Raw genomic sequence first — 18545 nt, forward strand, 5'->3', positions numbered from 1 at the left:
TTTGTGTCTCATGGCTGAGGTCTGGCACTACCTCCTTTTAGGAACTTCCTCTAACTCCACTCTGCATTAAGATCTTTAGTTCCAGAACACCATTTTCCAAGATATACCTCTAATCTGTATGATTTACAATATTAATCTGGGCCACTTACCACAGTCTGTGATGATTTTCTTCTGTCTTGTCTTTCCCCCAGTGTCCCTAGAGAGTAGATACCTTCAGGTCAGGGACTGTCTTATGAAACTTGGCGTCTGGGAAATAGTAGGTATTCATGAAGTAGTTATTAGGTGAATTAATAGGTAATGGAAATTAATTCTGTTAGAATTAAATTAACAGTTAACATTTAAATTAACACTGTTAAAAGAACATGCTACAAATCATCTTTGTACTGAATTCTTTGCATGAGAGACCTCATTTAACCTTCACAGTAACCCTAAGAGTTAGGAACTGTCACCACCCCTTTCTGACAGGAGAGGAGCCTGCTCAAGCTGGCACCACTGGTAAGAGTCTGACCTGGGCTCCTCGGTATAATACTGTTTTTGAAACAATTTTAAAATGTAGTGAGCAGAAGAATTTTTTTTACATACTGTACTTAAAATGACTTTTCTTTATGTTAATGTAAGCAACATTGAGAATTAGCTGTACAGCAGGTCTTGAACGTTTAGTAAAAGCTCTGAAATAGTCATTTAGTCTTATTTTCACAGTGATTAAAATTATTGGAAGAAAACGTGTTTATGCTTACAGGTACAAGTGCACGTGGGTTACATACCTACACCTGATCTTCCCTGAAAGGAGCCCGTGTGCATTCTGGAGACCCCTGTCAACTTGGTTACAAGTACTCAGTGTTGTGCTGGAACACAGAGCACATTCCTTACCAAATGCAGGTCTAGAGACATCTCAACAAGAAACTGAAGCAGAGTTTTCATCATTTCCTTAGGAGGAACTTTGTGTAGGCAGTACTGCCCTAACTGTCAGAACAGTTACAGGGCAGGGTGGGTGGGCTAGGGTGCTGGTGAGCACAGACGAGGGGTCCTGTGGGTGGTTGGGGGTGAGCAGGCTCAACTTGCCCTCGGATGCTCCGTGCTGTCCTTCTCATTTTCTCAAGGTGGTCAGAGCGATTTTTTGAAATGAAAGTCATATCACGTCTCTCCTCTGCTTCAGAACCTTTCAACTGATGTGCAGGCCTGGAGCTGCTGGGAGAAGCACAGGGTAGAGGTGGTACCTGAAAACTGCGGGTGAAAGGGATTGGGGGACAAAAAGGTTTTGTGGAGGCACCGCTTCAGCCTTCACAGCAGTCCTTTTTGTGCATGAACCTGGATTGCTATCCTTTGTTTTATTCTTATATTTTTTGTACCTTCTTTTTAAAATTTATTTTTAATTAAAACTTTGGTATTTTGTGATCACTGTAGAGTCACATGCGGCTGTAAGAAAAAGTAGAGAGATCTAGTCTCTCCTAAGGGCAATGTCTTGCCACACTGCCAAAGAGTGTAAACCACAGAGTTACTGAAGCAGTCGCCATGCAGGACAGCTCCCTGCTGCGGGGCTCCCTCACTTGTCTTGTAGGACCACCCACTCCTTTGACCACGCCCCTCCTTAATTCCTTCAATTGCTCATCTGTTTTCCATTCTTACTGTTTCTCATTTCAACAGCATTACGTATGTGGAATCACATAGTGTGTAACCTTATGAAGTTGCCTTTTTCATCAGCATAATTCTCTGGAGATCCTTCTGAGTTGTTGCCTGTGTCAGTAGTCCCTTCCTTTGCACTGCCAAGCAGCCTTTCCTTGTGTGGATGCACCACACTTGTCTGACCACCTGGTTAGGGCATCTGGCTGCGGTGAGGGAAGTGCACATTGGTGTACCAGTTGGTGTGAACATGTGCTTTCATCTCTCCAGGGTGAATACCGGAGTGTAACTGTGGGATCTCCTAAGTAGTTACATGTTTAGTTTTTTAGTGAACTGCACACTCTTCCAGACTGGCTGCACATTAAACATTCCCACCAGCAGCGTGAGTGACTCAGTTTGTCCACATATGCAGCAGTATCTCATGCTATCACTGTGTTCATTTTACCTGTGTGTGTAGTGACAGCTGATGTGGTTTACACGTGTATTTCACTGAATGGCGCTGGGCATCTTTCGACGTGCTTGTTTGCCCTCGTGTATTCGCCTGGTGAAATGTGTGTGTGTGTGTCTTTTGCCCATGTTCTAATTGGACTGTTTGCTATTTACTGTTACGATTTGAGGCTTCATAATATATTCTAGATATATGAGTCCTTAATCTCAGTATCTACTTGACCTTTTCATCCTCTCAACAGGGTCTTAACACAGAACAAAATAGATTTTACTTTAATGAAGTCCACGTTAGCAGTTCTTTTATGAATTGTGCGCTTCGTGCCAAGCTTAAGAATCTTGTGTCCAGCCCTAGATTCCAGAGACTTTCCCCTGTGTTGTTTTATATAAGATATGACACATATATGGAGGTTTGTTTTTTGTCTGTGGATGCCTAATTTCTCAAGAACAGTATGTTGAAAGACTGTCTTTTCTCCATTGAATTACTTTTGCACCTTTGTCAAAAACAACTTGAATTAATGTGTGTGGGTCTCTTCCTGAGTTTTCTGTTCTGTTCATTGAGCCGTGCGTCTGTCCCTCTGACAGTACCATCTTTTTTCCCCTTTTTTTAATGGAGGTACTGGGGATTGAACCCAGGACCTTGTGCATGCTAAGCATGCACTCTACCACTGAGCTGTACCCTCCCCTCTCACCATATACTCTTGACTATGTAATGTCTTGAAATCAGGTAGATCAGTTCTTACCACTGCATTCTTCTTTTTCAAAACTATTTCAGCTGTTGTAGTTAAATGTTGTCTTTCCATATAAATTTTAGAATAATTTTATATCTATGAAAAATCTTGCTGGGATTTCAATAGAAGTTATGTTAAACACATCATTTTGGGAAGAATTGGTATCATTACTCTCGGAAGTCTTTCAGTGAACACAGTATGTCTGCTTCTTTGATTTCTTTCATCAGCAGTCTGTAGCTTCATATACACATACATGTTTTGTCAGATTTACACTGGAGCGTTTCTTTCTTAGATGTTGCAAATAGCATTGTATTTTTAACTTTGGGTGTCCATGCATTCATTGCTAGTATATAAAAATACAATTAATTTTTGTGCGTTGATTTTGCATCCTATAACCTTGCTGAACTCATTCGTTCGTCCTGGAATTTTGGGGGGTAAAATCCTTGGTAATTTGTACATAGGTAGTCATGCCATCTGCGAGTAGGAAAAGAGTAAGTGTTCTTTCCGATTTGTGTGCCTCTTATTTCCTCCCCTTGCCTCACTGCACTGACTCCAGCCACTAGTGCTGTGCTGGAAAAGAGGAGTGAGAGCATATGTCCTTGCCTGTTCCCAACTTAGGGGAAAACTTGTAGTCTTTCTCCACTAAGTATAATATTACCTGTAGGTTTTTTGTAGATAATCTTTATCAAATTGAGAGAGTTCCCCTTTATTTCCAATTTTCTGAGACTTTGTGTCATCAATGAGTGTTGAGTCTTACCAGGTGGTTTTCCTGTGTTGATTCCTGTGATCATTTGATTTTTCTTGTTTAGCAGTTATCGTGAGTTAGACTGACTGATTTTCAAATATTGAACCCGCTTTGCATCCCTGGAATAACCTCTGCTTGGTCATAGGCTGTGTGTGTATGTGTATGTGTGTGTGTGTGTGTGTGTGTGTGTGTGTGTGTGTGTGTGAATTTTTTGTTACTTATTGCCGACTTCTATTTGCTAATACTTTGTTACAAATTTTCACATCTATATTTATAAAGCATCTCGGTCTGTAAGTTTCCTTTTGTGTGTGTATGTATTGTCTTTGTTTTGTTTTGGTATCCGTATGATTCTAGCTTCATGAGACAGATTGAGAAGCGTTCCCTCCTCTTCTCTTTTCGGAAATAGATTGTGTAGAATTGGTGTTAATTTGTCTTCATACATTTGGTAGAATTCTCCAATGAAGGTACAGATGTAGAGACATACTTTGGGGAGCTTTTAAATTAAATTTTTAATTTTCTTACTAGTTATAGGTCTAGTCACGTAATTATTTCATATTCTCTGAGTTGTGGTAATTTGTGTTTTCTCAAGAAATTGGTCCATCTCATCAAATATGTTGCATTCACATGTAGAGTTGTGTGTAGTGTTCTTTTACTGCCCTTTGGGTTTCTGCAGAGTTATGTGAGGTCCCCTGTTTCCTTCCTGATATCGGTAATTTGTGTCTCCTCTGTTTCTTTGCCAGTCTTGCTAGAGGTTTATCAATTTTATTGATTTTGTTCATGGACCAGTTCTTTGTTTCATTGATTTTATCTTTTTAAAAATTTTCAACTTCATTGACTTTTGTTCTTATCTTTCTCTTTGACTCATGAATTTTTTTAGAAGTTAGTTAGTTAGCTTCCAAATATTTAGAAATTTTCCTGTTATTTTTCTGCTATTAATTGGAAGACAAGAAGGGGTAGCTTTTGCTTTTACCTTAAATTAAAACCCAGTAATTGACATGATAAAGTACAGGCTCATGACACAGGGTTAGGTACACAGACAGGTTAAATTAATCCTTTTATATGTATATATTGCTTAGGTCGACTGCACATGAACATAAAGAGGGGAAGAAAATAGCTTAAAACATCAACTTTGTACATTATTCTATTTGTTTTAGTAAAAATGATAAAAGGACTGATTTAAATTATTTTAAGAAACAACTAGAATTACTCCATTCTGTGTATTTAAATATCCTGGCAGCCCCTCTCTCTCCCTATTCAGAGATGGCCCACATTCTGTCTAAGGAGTGTGTACCTACTTTTCATCTGAGCGCCCAACCCCCACACCTCGTGGCCTTTCTTTTGCCTTTCAATGTATCTCTCAGAATAAATCTACCTACCTTCACTCAAATAAATAAAAATAAATAAATAAATATCCTGACTGTACTTTGTGTTGAAATACATGTTGCCCGGGTTAAATTTCAAATGCATACATTCCATCGTTGTGATAGTTCAGAAATACCAGGTTCCTGTCTTCCAGCCCTTGGTCTAGAAACCTCAGATGGTTGTGAGCTTATCCAGAGGCTTGTAAGTAAACAAGTGATACAATCAGTTCCCTTTTTCTTATCTTTTATTTCTTCTTTGCTTTGACCTTCTCCACTCTGTCCTCAGGGTCATTATTTTATTGTCCTAAAGCACAGATTTCAGAAGACATTGTATATACTCCTAAGGAACTAGAAAATATATTAGAAATGAATCCAGCTGTAGCACTCCATTACAAGAAATAACCATTCCAGAATGAGAATGACTTTCGGAAAGAACTGAGGAAAATTCATCCAGCACGTATCTACGGATGCTTGTGTGTCTAGCACGCCAAGTGAGGTGAAAAAAAAATAGATGTCCCTCCAGTCTTTCATATCACCAGCATCTCACTGGGGAAATGAGTCCATTCTCCAGAAGGAAATGGGGGAGATGGGTGCTTCCCTGCAATGATGTGGTCTGGTAATGACTTGGTCCTTTCCCCATTTAGTAGCGTGGTGGGACATTCTGTACTCTCGGCAGCTGGGGTACACTGGGCTTGGATCCTGCCTGACACACATTGCATTGGTGTGAGGTCGGCCCGTGTGCATTGTTTGAACTTTGCTGCTGCCTCCTCATGAAGAGAGGCCTGTGGTTTTCTGAGGATAGCCTGTCTCCTCTCAGTGCACCAGGAGACATTCTTGAGGGGTTGGGTATCAAGGCACTCTGTGCATGTGAGTGTTTCTCCATTTGGGAAAAGTAACAGTAGTGTGCAGAAAACACGACACGTCTCTTAGAGCAAAGCAGTCAGGCGCAGTTCTCACCTGTCACGTAAGAATGTAACAGCTCGCTCTGCACCTTGATGGGTTGTTATGAGAACTGAATGGAGGTATAGAAGCAAAATTCTTAGACAAGTAGAGATGGCTCAGGCATGGTCATGAGTTTTATGTGACTTCACACAGGTAGCCCCTTACTAAAGCTCCCTGAAGGCCACACCCACTCCTGTTACATCATCTCTTGTCAACCAGGGAGCTTTTCATCTCTGCCGGACCAGAGAGCACAGCTAATAAAATGGAACATGTAGGCCTGGTGACCTCAAGTGCAGAGCCACGGCTGTGATCCAGAGGCAGGCTGACCTCCGGATGGTTCCGAGAGGGCTGTATGGGTGTGTGTGGGTCTCGGGGTCGTTCTGCACAGTGCTTGTCCCTTGAGGATTCCCAGCCTGCCTCCACCACTCTGCCCTCACTGGCTTCTGTCCGGGGGAGACCCTGAGTCCCGTCTCGTGCTCTGGCTGCAGGGTGAGCAGCCTTTCAAGCCAGAACTGTCATCTGGGACCTAGATATTTGGGCTGAAGAATTCCTGGCTGTTGTTTTCTGGAACACATGTGTACAGTAACACATGTGTACTGTACTTGAATGAAGTCCTGTGGGTAGATATTCTCAGAGGATGCCCGCGCTGCATGTTGTAATGTAAACTTGTAGGTGAATGTTTAGGACTAGAAAGCACAGGTAATTATAGTGGTAGGAATAAAACTTACTAAGCTTAAATTAGAGCGTTTGCATGTCCCTGACCTTGCTACCTATTAGTTTCTGAACCCAAAGTACACACCCTAAAGTTGAATGGGTTGTTTCCCAAAAGTTCCTTTCTTAGAACTTGGACTGCATTTGTGCAAAGAACAGTGAGAGAAATCATGGCTCCGTTCCCAGGCTAGCTCCCAAAAGTCTGTTTCACACTGATGCATTCTCGCATTTTACTGATAATGGAACTGCAGCTCCTCTATTCCACATTTATAACATTATTTCTCGGAGAAAAAGAACTTTAACTCCAAGTTCAGATGCTGTGGATGTAGGTCCATGGCAGTGGAGAGGCCGGGGGTAAGGAAAGAAGCTGGTATCTGGAGGCAGGCATTTCGTAATGAGTTGGAGAAACATTCCTGAGCACCGAGTCAGGTCTTTATGCCTCTCTGAGAGGGTCCCTGTCCAGGCCAGCACTGCTTCTCTTCTTTGAACTGGTAACAGAAAGGCAGTGTAGGGAGACTGCAAATGGCAGACATTGAGGAATGGTGTCTAAGTATTGTCTAAACAGTGGCAGATCTGTGCCTGTGTTTGGTTACTTCCTAAATTGGAGGCAGCTCAGAAACTGGTTGTGTCAAATTCCAGTGTAGAGCAAGATATGTACCAAACTTTTGAATACTTATTTGATTAAAAGAAGTTAGTTATACTTTACTTTGATTCTTCTGTTTCTCTGAATGAATTTCTAATATTCTTAAAAACAGAGCTCGTTTCTTTAACTTTGATACAAGTATTCATATCATGCAAATGTGAATATTATGTCTTGAGCTCAAGCAAAAGTTACTTTCCCCAAAAAAAGTCCCACAATGTCTTAATTCCAGTCAGATACCAACACATAATGGCAAATCAGCGTCACACTCAGAAACCGTAGATGATCATTGTCTTACAAACCGAGCTCTGGATAAGCACAAGCTCTGCTGTTTCTAAGCCTGAGGAGGAGTTGAACTCCACACTAACCTTGTACCCAGCAGTGAGATACGCACTGGTGTGTCTTCTCTGTAGATTTTAATATCCTTTGTGGTTGCTGGAGACGTGGTTTGTTTTAGTCTCTGAGGAATGTTTGCTCTTGTTTGTTCATGTAGTCTGGCACTCGTTTACCATGGAGTGTCCCTTGAAATGATTAGCTGTATAATATAAAAGGAAAATAAAAGTGATTTGGGTGTAAACAGGTGAAAAAAGTCACTTGTATGAATAGTGGATATTTTTAAATTATATAGATTTTTTGAATAATAACAATTCAGTACTGAAAAATGTGTTGCAGTTAGCCACGTGTACCTATGTTCTAGTGTGCTGACTAAAACTGCATATTACACTTTTTAAAAATAGTTTTACTCTGCCTGGACATGACTGTCTCAGTTAACGTGAACATGTGTGCTCCATGGAAGCAGCTGCTGTGTACAGATCAGGCGCCCTGTGTAGCTCCGGGACCCCCGTGACCATCACCTGGTTGTCCTGTGCCTCCGCTTCCCCATCTATAAAATGTCTATGACGGTGCAGAAAAACGATGGTATGTTCTGCTGAGGGACGGTGGTCCTGACAGTTGGTGAAACCTGTTCTCCGGGAGACAGGGGTCACAGTGACACCATCCCCGTGCTTGTTTGGAGTGGGTTGGAAGAGCCTGGGATAGAATGCCATGTTCGTGGGGTCTGGCTCGCTTTGTGAAGGAATAAAGTGAAGTAAATTATGAAAGAAGTTTTCATAGAAAAAACTGCATGGTAGCATCTTGTATCGTCCATCTGGGACCCAAATCCAAGTTTTCTCTTTCTGATCAGGTTGACTTTCCCAAGTGCAAACAGAAATTGTAGTCGTTGATTTCATTTTATGTAACCAACTTCTGATAAGAGTAACTTTTAATATATAGTTGTTTGTTTAAAGTGAAATGCTTATTTCCCTTGGGGGAGATAGGCGTAGATAAAACTCTCAAAGTGGTAAAGTGTCTTTGCTTATGTTTTGCTGACAGGCCACACAGCTGACACAACTGCAGCCGATCTTATCAAAGGGGTCATTCTTGGTGGCTGCACTGAAGAGCCTTTCATGACTCCCCTGCTGTGAGCACTCTTCTGGACTCTGACCTGCACGGGTCTCCTGTCAGGGACTGCTGCTCTTGTACCTATTGGATACTGTTACAGTCTTGATTATCCTTTCCAAATCTGTCTTTTCACACCCAGTACTGGAGAGCCAGTGGGCAGGCTCATCTCCACTGATGGGTCAGGGCTCTCTGGCAGCCTCAAGTTAGCCATGTGGAGCTCCGCTCTGCCTCTTTGGGGTCCAGGCAGCCACACTGCCCTCTTTAGTTCATCCACCTTGCAGCCCTTCCTGCATCTGGCGGGTCCCTTGGGAGTCTCACTTCCCTGAGAAGCCCTCCAGTGTCAGCCAGGGAGTTCAGACTCCTTAGTAATCTCCTGGGCTTGCTCAGAGACAGATGTCGAGGAAGCCCAGTGTAATTGCTTTTACACCGGCGTTCTCATATGACTGTCTACCTATTAATGATTTTTTTTCCTTCTTTCTACTTTCCTAACTTTCCCAAGTTATCTAGAATGGCCATTTATGATTTTCACAATCAGATAAAACAACTTTTCTTTCTTGCTGCTCTCCTGTCCTCCCTTTCTGTATGTCTTGGTGTAATCTATCCATTCTTAAGTCTACAGCAGCCCCCACATTTTACTGCTTGAAGAGTTTGTATCTCTGTGTGTTTTCCTCCAAAGAAATAAGCATTTCATTTTAAATAGTCCCTCTGGACTCTGCTATAAAATGAGCCAATTCTTTTGTGCCCAGGAGGTGTCCTCTCTTTTGGAGTGAAATCAGGGCAGATGGCAGAGCAGGAAGCTCCAGGAATCCGTCCCTCCACCGAAACAGCAGTCTGAGGCCCTGCCAGACACTCCTCCTCTGCAGCCACGTCTGTGGGACCAGAGCCAAGCAGCTCTCTGGAGGACACACTGTCAGGAGGACCAAGTCTGCAGGAGGGAGCAGGAGCAAGTCAGAGGAGAAACAAAGGACTGAAGGACTGAAGCCTTCAGATAGCTGTAGAGTCTGAGGGCAAGTTTTCCTTTTCAGGAGCACAGTCTCACTTTCTAACAGTCAGAAATCGGCTCTAGTCACTGTAGTGTCTCACGGGTTGGGGAGGCTCACCTTGGCTGGTGGTGTGATTTCAGCGTGTGATATGCCTGCTGTGGTTCTGCTGTGCTCTGGTTGCCATGTGATGCTCTGAGGTTTCTGCTGTTCTTGTTTGTCCTCATTTCTTTGTGGAAATAAGCTGTGCCATTCAGGAGAAGTTCACTTCTTCTGTAAAATACAGTTGTGATCCCAGAAGGTTCTTACTCCTTTTATAAATAAAAACATTTTCTTTAACCAGTCTTGCACACTTACCTAGTTTGACTGAGGTTTGTCCTGGTTGATGCTGGACTAAGGTCTGTTTGTGGTAATTAAACATAGGCTTTGTGACTTGGATGGAGAGTATTTCTTGAACTTAATTTACTAGTTCTTTTATGTTAGTGTCAACTTCAGCTTTTTTGTGATCATTGTCTTCCCAAATTCCTTTGTCATTTAGTGTGAATACTTTTGTTCTGAATTTTGCAAATTTTGTACTAAAATTTCAGTTTGGGAAATTTTGTGGATTTTAGAAGAACATGTTTCAATTCGTCTGTCTCCTTTTCTATTTTAGGTACACACTATTCAAATACTGTAGTCTGTCATATTTTATTGTGTCATCTCAATTTTTATTTCTCCTTGTGAAGTCAAAAGGTGAAACCATTAAAACATTTTTTTACATATGAACATGGTCAGCTTTTGTTGAGATGACCTATATTGTGGATATATGCTGACTATTACTAAAATTCCTTTTAAAGAATGCTATTACCTTATGCATTTATTCGTTTTTAGTGATCTGAATCTATTTGCAGTTTATTAACTTATTCATGTGAATGGTTACCATGGTATTTCTTGATAAAGTGGGTCTTTTAATCAACTTTTTATCTCAGTTGGAGTCAAAAAGCTAGACAACAGAACAAGCTTAGTTGTCTTGACTGCTGCGACTCTTCAGCATGGTCCGAGCCAGTTTCTTCTCCCACAGCCCCAGTGAGGATAAGCGAAAGTAAAAGTCCAGTTGCCGCCGCTGAATCCTTGCTTGTCTTGGGTGTTGTCCCTTCACCTCTGTTTCTAAGTTTCCGTTTTCTTTGAAAGTGGTCCCCACACTGAGGTCTGGCCAGACACCCTAGAGCTGAAGTAGGCCCTGACACCTGTCTATTTGGAAAATCATATATTTCTGGTTACAAATGATATGCCAAGATTTCTCAATTTTGGTAATAAAAAAAGCATAATTTTTTGGTTTGTTTAAATAGCATTCAGTTGCATTTAAATTATTTTAAATGATTTGTTACTGGAAAGATAGTGAGGCGGAAAGCCCCATAAAAAGACTGGCAGGACCCCTAGGCAGGGCCGCTGTTCTCTTCCCACTGGCCTCTGGTTCCCTGGCCCAAAGGCTTTATCTCACTTTTTGCCTCTAAAGCGGCTAACTTACACCTAGAATTCTATTGGTTCCCTGAGCTCACTTTCCTTCACTTCTGATTGGTTATTACTGTCACTCCTGATTGGTTATTACTCTCACTTGTGATTGGTTATTACTCTTACTTCTGATTGGTTATTACTCTCACTTCTGATTGGTCCACTTCCATAACTTCTGATTGGTCCATTTGTAGTACTTCATTTGCATGGAGCCTCACTCATGATTGGTCTATTTCTACAAAGCTTATTCCTGGTTGGTCAACTTCTGTTGTACTTTATTTGCATATGATGTTGCAAAGTGTAAAACTGGCAGCCTATAAATGGCCTGTGTAAACCTACAGACGGGGTCCAGAGCTTGAAGTGTTAGTTCGTGTGGGCTTGCTGGCGTAATAAACCTGAGTTCTTCAACTCTCGAGAGCTGCTTGGTCTGTTGTCCAGATCCAGGTTGCTGTCACAATTGAGCTGTAACGCCGGGCTGTAACACGTTTTTCTGCAACAATAGTATTTGAAAATTCTCTAGGATGACTAATTTTTATATAGCCAAGGTCTTTGAAGAATAATATACATCATTTATGTAGACCATTTTAATGTATCAAATACTTTCATATCCATTGTTGCCTTAAAATGCTCTAGCATAAATGCTGTTACTCTTCTATATAGCACAGAAAGGATTCTGCTCACTTAGGTGATGCAGTCAAGATCATCTGGCTTCTAAGTGACAGAACTGAGACTTGAACCCAAATCTCTAGACTTCACTTTCCTGTTCTACCTGCTGTACCAAACTGCTTCTCTGAACACAATTTTTGTACCTAGAAAGAAGCGTGGAATGGTGTACTGCAAGTTTCTAAAAAAAATGTGTTACTTACCCACTTGACTTGTGACACTGAGGATGAGATGTGAGGGAGGCTCTGTTAACTCAGTCAAGTGAGGAAAATTGTTGGTCAGATTGTAATTTTCTGTGGATCATTTGAGCTGTGAGTTCAGAGATGTTAGGTATAATTTTTATCTCCTTTGCCCTGCTGCATGGGGTGAGAGCTTTATTGTTAATTTGGAGAGAAAAAGCGAGGTCTTCCATGTCAGCAAGTTAAAGCGTTAACATCCCATAGCTCTCTAGACGTGATGGACTCAGAGGAGGAAGAGCTGCTTTCCTACAGGTTCTGGCAAAGCCAGAAAGCTCCCTGAGACACTTCCTGCCCTTTAGGCGAAGTCCTCACGGTGAAACAGGTGTTTTGTAGCTAAAAAGGGTGAACTTGAGAGGCATGCTAGGCACTTGAGTAAAGTTAGGAAGGTGTAATAGTCATGTGTGTTTTCTAGAGTAGTAATCCTCAAAACTGTGGTGGTGGGACCTGCAGTATCACCTTGGAATCTGTTACAAATGCAAATGAGGCAGCACTACCCTAGACCTACTGAATCAGAAACTCTGGGCGTGGGGCCCAACAGTCTGTGTTTTAACAAGCCTGTGATTCTGATTCATGGTAAAGTTTGAAAATTTCTGTTCTGGAATCACACTAGGAGATAAAAGACTGTAAGATAAAGATTTAAGATTGGCCTGGAAAAAAGTAGTGCTGGCAATATGTAAGTATGTTAGGTTTTTACCTAAATGTTACGGAGATGCCTGTAACAGTGCGGAATGATCCTTGAAGACAGAGACCAGTCATAACTGACACTAAGGCATCTGGTTCCTGTCTGTACTGTGCACTGCACTGTGAACGCATATATTTGGCTCTGTTGTAAAGATTTCCATTTCTCATTTTCAAGAAACTGAATTGACTAGAACAGGTGTAACCCTTTACCAGAAACCACATGTATAGGAAGCCCAGGCATAACATTGAGCTGTTACCTAGTGGAACATGCTTCAGTGGGACAGCGTAGCTGAAAGATGACAGCCTCCTTCTGAGTGCTAGACTCCAGCCAGCTTGGTAGAGATGGTACTGTCATGGGATAAATCCAGAGTCAGAGACTGGTAGACAAGTGACAGAACTGGGATGCTGAGGAAGAGATAGGATGAGGGCATGCTGACTCTCAGCTAGTTGGGCGGGTTGGATGGGTGGGTGTGTGGAAGGTAAATAACTCGGGAGGGAGAGAGGGAGGAAGACATGACAGAATTGGGATGCTGAGGGAGGGAAGGGATGGGGAACATGTTGACTCTTACTAGTTGGGTCAGTTTGGGCATATTTGAATTAGTCACAGGAAGTGATTTTTGCTTAGTTTATCCAAGTAATAAGGCAGTTCATTAATAAAGAAAGGATTATTTTAAGTTCTTATTTATATCTATTAAATAGTGCATTTTCATTGTGGGAAAAAGACACAGTAATACAAAGAAGAAAATGAAAAATTACCTATATATAATCTTTCATGTAGGGATAAATTGCTTAATTTTTTGGTGCAGTTCATTCCAGCACTTTTTCCCTGTGAGAATATTATGTTAGTAATATACAGTCCTACCGTCTTGGGGTCTCATAGTTCACACAGGTCTGAGTCTGTTTCTCTAATTCAACAATATAGCAAGAGCTTCACCCACAATGTTATTAAATACATTTTTTTGAATTAGGATTTTTAGTGCTTTCATTTGTATAGCTGTTGGATGATTTACTTTTCTAATTTCTGTTAGAAATTAGATTCTTTCGTGTATTTCATTTGATAAATGAGTGTGACTAATATTTTTATGTGTAAGTGTTTTTCTCCACATCTCTGATCATCTCACTGGTCTGGGGCAATGACTTTGTTGAGTAAAAGTGTATGAACATTTTTAAGACCTTTAATTACCCAGTTGTGTACAGAGGTGGATGTACTACCGTGAACCCAGAGAAAACTAAATTTTTCCAAGATACCCTGTGTTGCATTGGAAAAATTATTAACTTCTAGAAATTTTAGAAATTGCTAGTATTTTAGGTACTATTTTAAACAAAAGCTAGTGTGTACTCCAAGCATTGTAGTTACGTGTCTCCGTGTGTGGATTGTATGTTTGAATATAGGTATCTAATCTCACAGTAACAGCACTCGGTAGGCACCATCTCCCTTACAGACTTGAAGAAGTTATAGCTCAGGACACTGAAGTAGTTTGATGGAGACAAAGCATACAGTAGGGAGCAGAGCTTAAATCCCAGCCCGGATCAGCCTGACTTCAGACCCTGCTACTCCTCCTGCTTGTTCGCCCTCTTTGCATTTTCTGTTCAGTTTCAGCAGAATTTTTGTTACTGAATAAAAGTATGGGATTTGTGCCTTGAAAATAAAGTTTACAACCACTGCCAGAAATGTGGTGGTTCTTTCTTTAAATTGCTGTTTCCAGTGACTTGTTCCTCAAAAAAGGAAATGGTCAGGTCAGAGGCTTACGCTTGTCTAGAGAGTTACACTTCTGGTTTATAGAGGAAACTCTCATATTTTATACTATCCCATGAATTCATCTTTAATGTATTTTATGGTCCACTTTGAAACAGAAATAAACTGTTCCTCCATGTTGGGTTTATTTGGATAAAAAGGAAATTGCAGGAAGCCTACTCTGGGAATTTAGAAATAGCACACACAATTATAAATGTAATATAATTATACATTTTATATACAGATATCAATATATCCCATTACTGTTCTCATTTATAACACGATTGTGTTAAATAGTTCCTCTGCATACATTTAGAACCATGTCAGACGGTGTTATTCTTGCTTTAACTCCAAATACAATTTCAAAAATTCAACAAGAGTAGGAAACCCCATTGTGTTTACCTGTATCTATTTTTATTTCTTCCTTCTTCCTTCTCACAGATCTTGAGGTTCTGTTCATTGGTTTTTGATCTGTTTTTCTTTATTGTTTGTATCTGGTGATTTCTGTTCATTTAGTTCACCTTCTTCAAGTTCACTGATTCTTTTCTCTGCCCCCTTCATTCTGCTGTTGAATCCAGCCAGTGAGTTTTTTATTTCAGTAATTTTATTTCTTTGTTCTATTTTTTCCATTAAAAAAAAAAATCTGTGTCTTTGCCCAGGCCTTATGTTTCTTTACTGAGACTTCTGTTCTTTCATTTGTCTCAAGTGCTCCTGTAATTGCTCACTAAAGTGTGTTTGTAATGGCTGCTTTTAAATCTTTGTCAGATAATCCTGACATCTGTGTCTTCTCAACATTGGTATCTATTCATGGTTGTTTTTTTTCATTCAGGAGAGATTTTCCTTGTTTCTCACTACAACAGATTTTAGAGGGCAGCCTGTGCAAGTTGGATGTTATGAGATGAGATTCTGGATCTTATTTATCTGAACCAATGTTAGTGGCTTTGTCTGACGCTGCTTTGAGAAGGGAAGTGTAGGGGCTGCGGCTTGCTAGCATCTGGTGGAGGGGATTCGCCTTGTTACTGCTCCCAGCGTGGTGGGAAGGCGGAGGAGGGTGTGGAGTGGCTTTGGCGCTGCTGGGCGGTGGCAAAAGTCCAGGCTCTGCCAGGCCTGCTCCATCTCTACCCCAGGGGGTGGGGAGTGAAGGAGTTGGGTCCCTCAGTGTGACGGAGTGTGTGAGGCGACAGTCCTAGCACCCAGTCCACCTGCACTCCCACCAGCCCGCCTGGGCTGCAGAGACTCCTCGTCACCCTGTCAAGGGGGGTGGGATACCTGGGGCCCCATTGCCCTTTGCTGGCATATGTGGCAGAGGGTCACGGTTTTTGTGATGTTTGCTGAGAGTAGACCAGTGATATCCTAGAAGTTTTCTGTCTCACTGGGCTGCCCCATCCCTGTCTCTGGTTGGAGACTGAGCTCTCGGGCATTTTTGTCTGCACCAATGCTGTTTCCAGGGTGTAAGGAGAAAACCTGGGGATCATGCCACTGTGTGTGGCTTGGGTCCTGGCCGATCAGCTTCCTCCCTCCCCTCCCAGCTTCGCCTTCCGTTTCGCCCATCAGTTGTGCTAACAGGAGAAGTGGGATGGGAGTCCCCAGTCTTTCTTCATGTTAAGCAGCACTACCTGTTTGAGGAATGAGCATCAGACAGTCTGAGAGGGACCAGGAGGACGTGATCTGTTCTATCTCTCCTTGGACGTGGGACGTTTGAGTGACATGCCTGCTGGACAACGAGGGGGAGTTGGCGTCGTGTTCTCTGAAAGGCGAGGTCGTGAAGTGTCTGAGGGTCTTCCTAGTCAACAAGGTTTTCTTCGGTGCCAGGCACCCTGCACATCCCCCTGGGCCCCCAGCTGGGGCCCTGCTGTTCCTCCTTACCCACTCCTGACTCACGGAGCCAGACACCCCGACAGTGAGAGGGCGTCAGTCACTGGGGGTGATTGGTTGTATCCACACCAGCGAGTCGTTGCCTTTTGTGTCTGTGACTCGGTGGGAGCCTGAGGCACCCAGCATTGCAAATAAACTGTTGTGCTTCTTTCCCTTTTCCAGGCAAAAGCTTATTGTCCCAAATGGAAGCTGCCCTGTGATTCTGAATACCTATTTTTGTCAGAAAGTTGTTGCCAAAGAAGATTCAAAAACAGCACGTGAAGCACACGGTCGGGACACACCCCTTCCAAAAAGAAGCATCACTTTGGCTCAGACATTTAAATTTAAGAGCCTAACAAGTAACTCACCTGAAAGCCAGGTAAACTATCATCGACTTACAGGGTTTTTTTGCTTTGTAATAATATTGTGTTTAAAGACTATTATTTTATAGAGGTGTTCACCGATGGCCCCTCCAAATATTCAGTAAATATATATGTAATCTTTATTCTAACTCATTAAAATATAAGTTTTCTTTTTTTTTTTTCTGTTTTTGTAATTCCCTAAGAATTTTTTATTTATTAAAAAAAATCATGTTTTTCTTTTTCATGACATCTGTGTCCCTTGCGGTAAAAGGAGCTGCATAAACTTGAGGTTATACAGTGGAGATTGCTTTTTGGAATTTTACTGGCCCTGAGCTGTGATCATCTGCCAAGATGAACTTGGGGAACCACTCAGCCTCCCTTGCACAGGCGCGGAGGGCACTGCCGGGACTGCTGCAGGCTCTGCGTGCCTGTGACTCCAGGGCACCCGCCTGGGTCCCTGAGTGCCTGGGGCAGCTCTGAAGGGCACCCTGGCCCTGACCAGTGGCGTGAGGAAATAAGGAACTCTTCCTCTTTTGTGCGTGTGGATTAAGAGGAAGCTGCTTTGACTATCAGAGTAAGGGTCTGGAGGATTGTACGAGAAGGAGGGCTCGGTAATCAATTTCATTAACAGAGGTAGAAACGCTTCAAAGTGCTCCCCTGCCTCAAAGTGCAGTTTTAAACAGCCGTGTGATACTCAGTTCACGAGCTATGTCTTTGGCCCCTGTCAGTGACAGGGAGGCTGCCATGTAGCTAAATGGTTGAATGTGGACTTTGGAACTGGGCGCCTACTTTCTGCGGGGGGCCTTGGGCAGGATACTCAGTTCCTCTGTCTCACCGTGCTCATCTGGAGAACAGTGGTAATGATACCGGCCGCCTCCATGGCTGTGAGCATAGACATGTTGTTGTGTGGGCACAGCACACACAGAAAGTGCTGGAACGTAGCAGCCCAGCACTCAAGGTGCTGTCACCTCACAAAGACACTTCTGGACGGAGCAGTGTTTCTTAGTCACACGCGCCTGCAGAGTGCTGGCTCGAGACTGTACATGGTGGGCTCTTCACCGTAACCCTGGTCCTTCTTTTATGTTGTTTACTTTGTCCCATCGGGATGACGTCCTCATAAAACAAGGTGTTTTAGTAACAGGACTTCCTGTGTATTTTCAAAGACCTGAGATGGGCTGTGCATCCGCTGTCCCCTGGGCTCCCCTGGGCTTGTGCTCGCTGAGCCTCTGCTGCAGACATGAGGTCACGCCGTGTGCTTCGTATTCTCATCTGTCCCTGGGGCCTGTGCAGTCAGAGAGGACAACACGGAAGCGTAATTACTGGGTGTCCCTGGCCAAATGAGTCAGACTGGAATTGTTCCCTTTGCCTGTCTTGCCAGGTAATAGGTGGTGGTCTCTCGGCCGAGGGCACAGGAGAAGCAGAGCAGCACGTCCCCACCCGAGCGCCCCTGAGGGATTCTCTGCTGGATGCGGTCGAGAGCCAAGGAGCTGCCACCTGGTCAGGTGCTGGGGTCCGAGTCGTGGTGCAGAGAGTTTACTCTCTTCCCTGCAGGTGTCAGCAGGCAGGTGGCGAAGACCCGCCCGGAGCTGGGTGAGTGACAGGCTCCAGTGGAGAAATTGGAAGGCTCTTCTCTGGGCAGTTTCTTGGCCACATTTGCCACAGGTCATTTTTGTTTGGTTGCTTTTTCTCTTGCATCAAAATTTGGGACGCAGTATATGACAGAGGATTTTGTCTGTTTATTTATTTATATAAAAAAATCCTACTAAAAAGTTTGTCACGTTCACTTTACCTTTAATGGTTCGTGTTACTGAAAGTAACAGCTGGTGGGGTTCTCAAGAAGCCGAGGCATGGCTGCCCTCCTGGCAGACTGCTGCAGTGCTTGTCATTTTGTGTCTCAGAGGCCTGA

The 18545-nt window shown here is 42.7% G+C and overlaps 1 protein-coding gene across 4 annotated transcripts in view; it reads left to right on the plus strand.

The window, feature by feature from the left end:
* The window catches only part of SPIDR (scaffold protein involved in DNA repair), a 258048-nt gene that overhangs the window by 144262 nt on the left and 95241 nt on the right, over nt 1-18545 (plus strand). For all 4 annotated transcript variants that reach the window (XM_074355057.1, XM_074355055.1, XM_074355056.1 and 1 more), the window contains exons 9-10: nt 16461-16656; nt 18018-18229. In XM_074355057.1, the coding sequence (XP_074211158.1) occupies nt 16461-16656; nt 18018-18229 (408 nt within the window). The remainder of the gene's footprint in view (nt 1-16460; nt 16657-18017; nt 18230-18545) is intronic.

The sequence above is a fragment of the Camelus bactrianus genome, chromosome 29 (assembly GCF_048773025.1).
Source record: "Camelus bactrianus isolate YW-2024 breed Bactrian camel chromosome 29, ASM4877302v1, whole genome shotgun sequence".
Classification (NCBI taxonomy): domain Eukaryota; kingdom Metazoa; phylum Chordata; class Mammalia; order Artiodactyla; family Camelidae; genus Camelus; species Camelus bactrianus.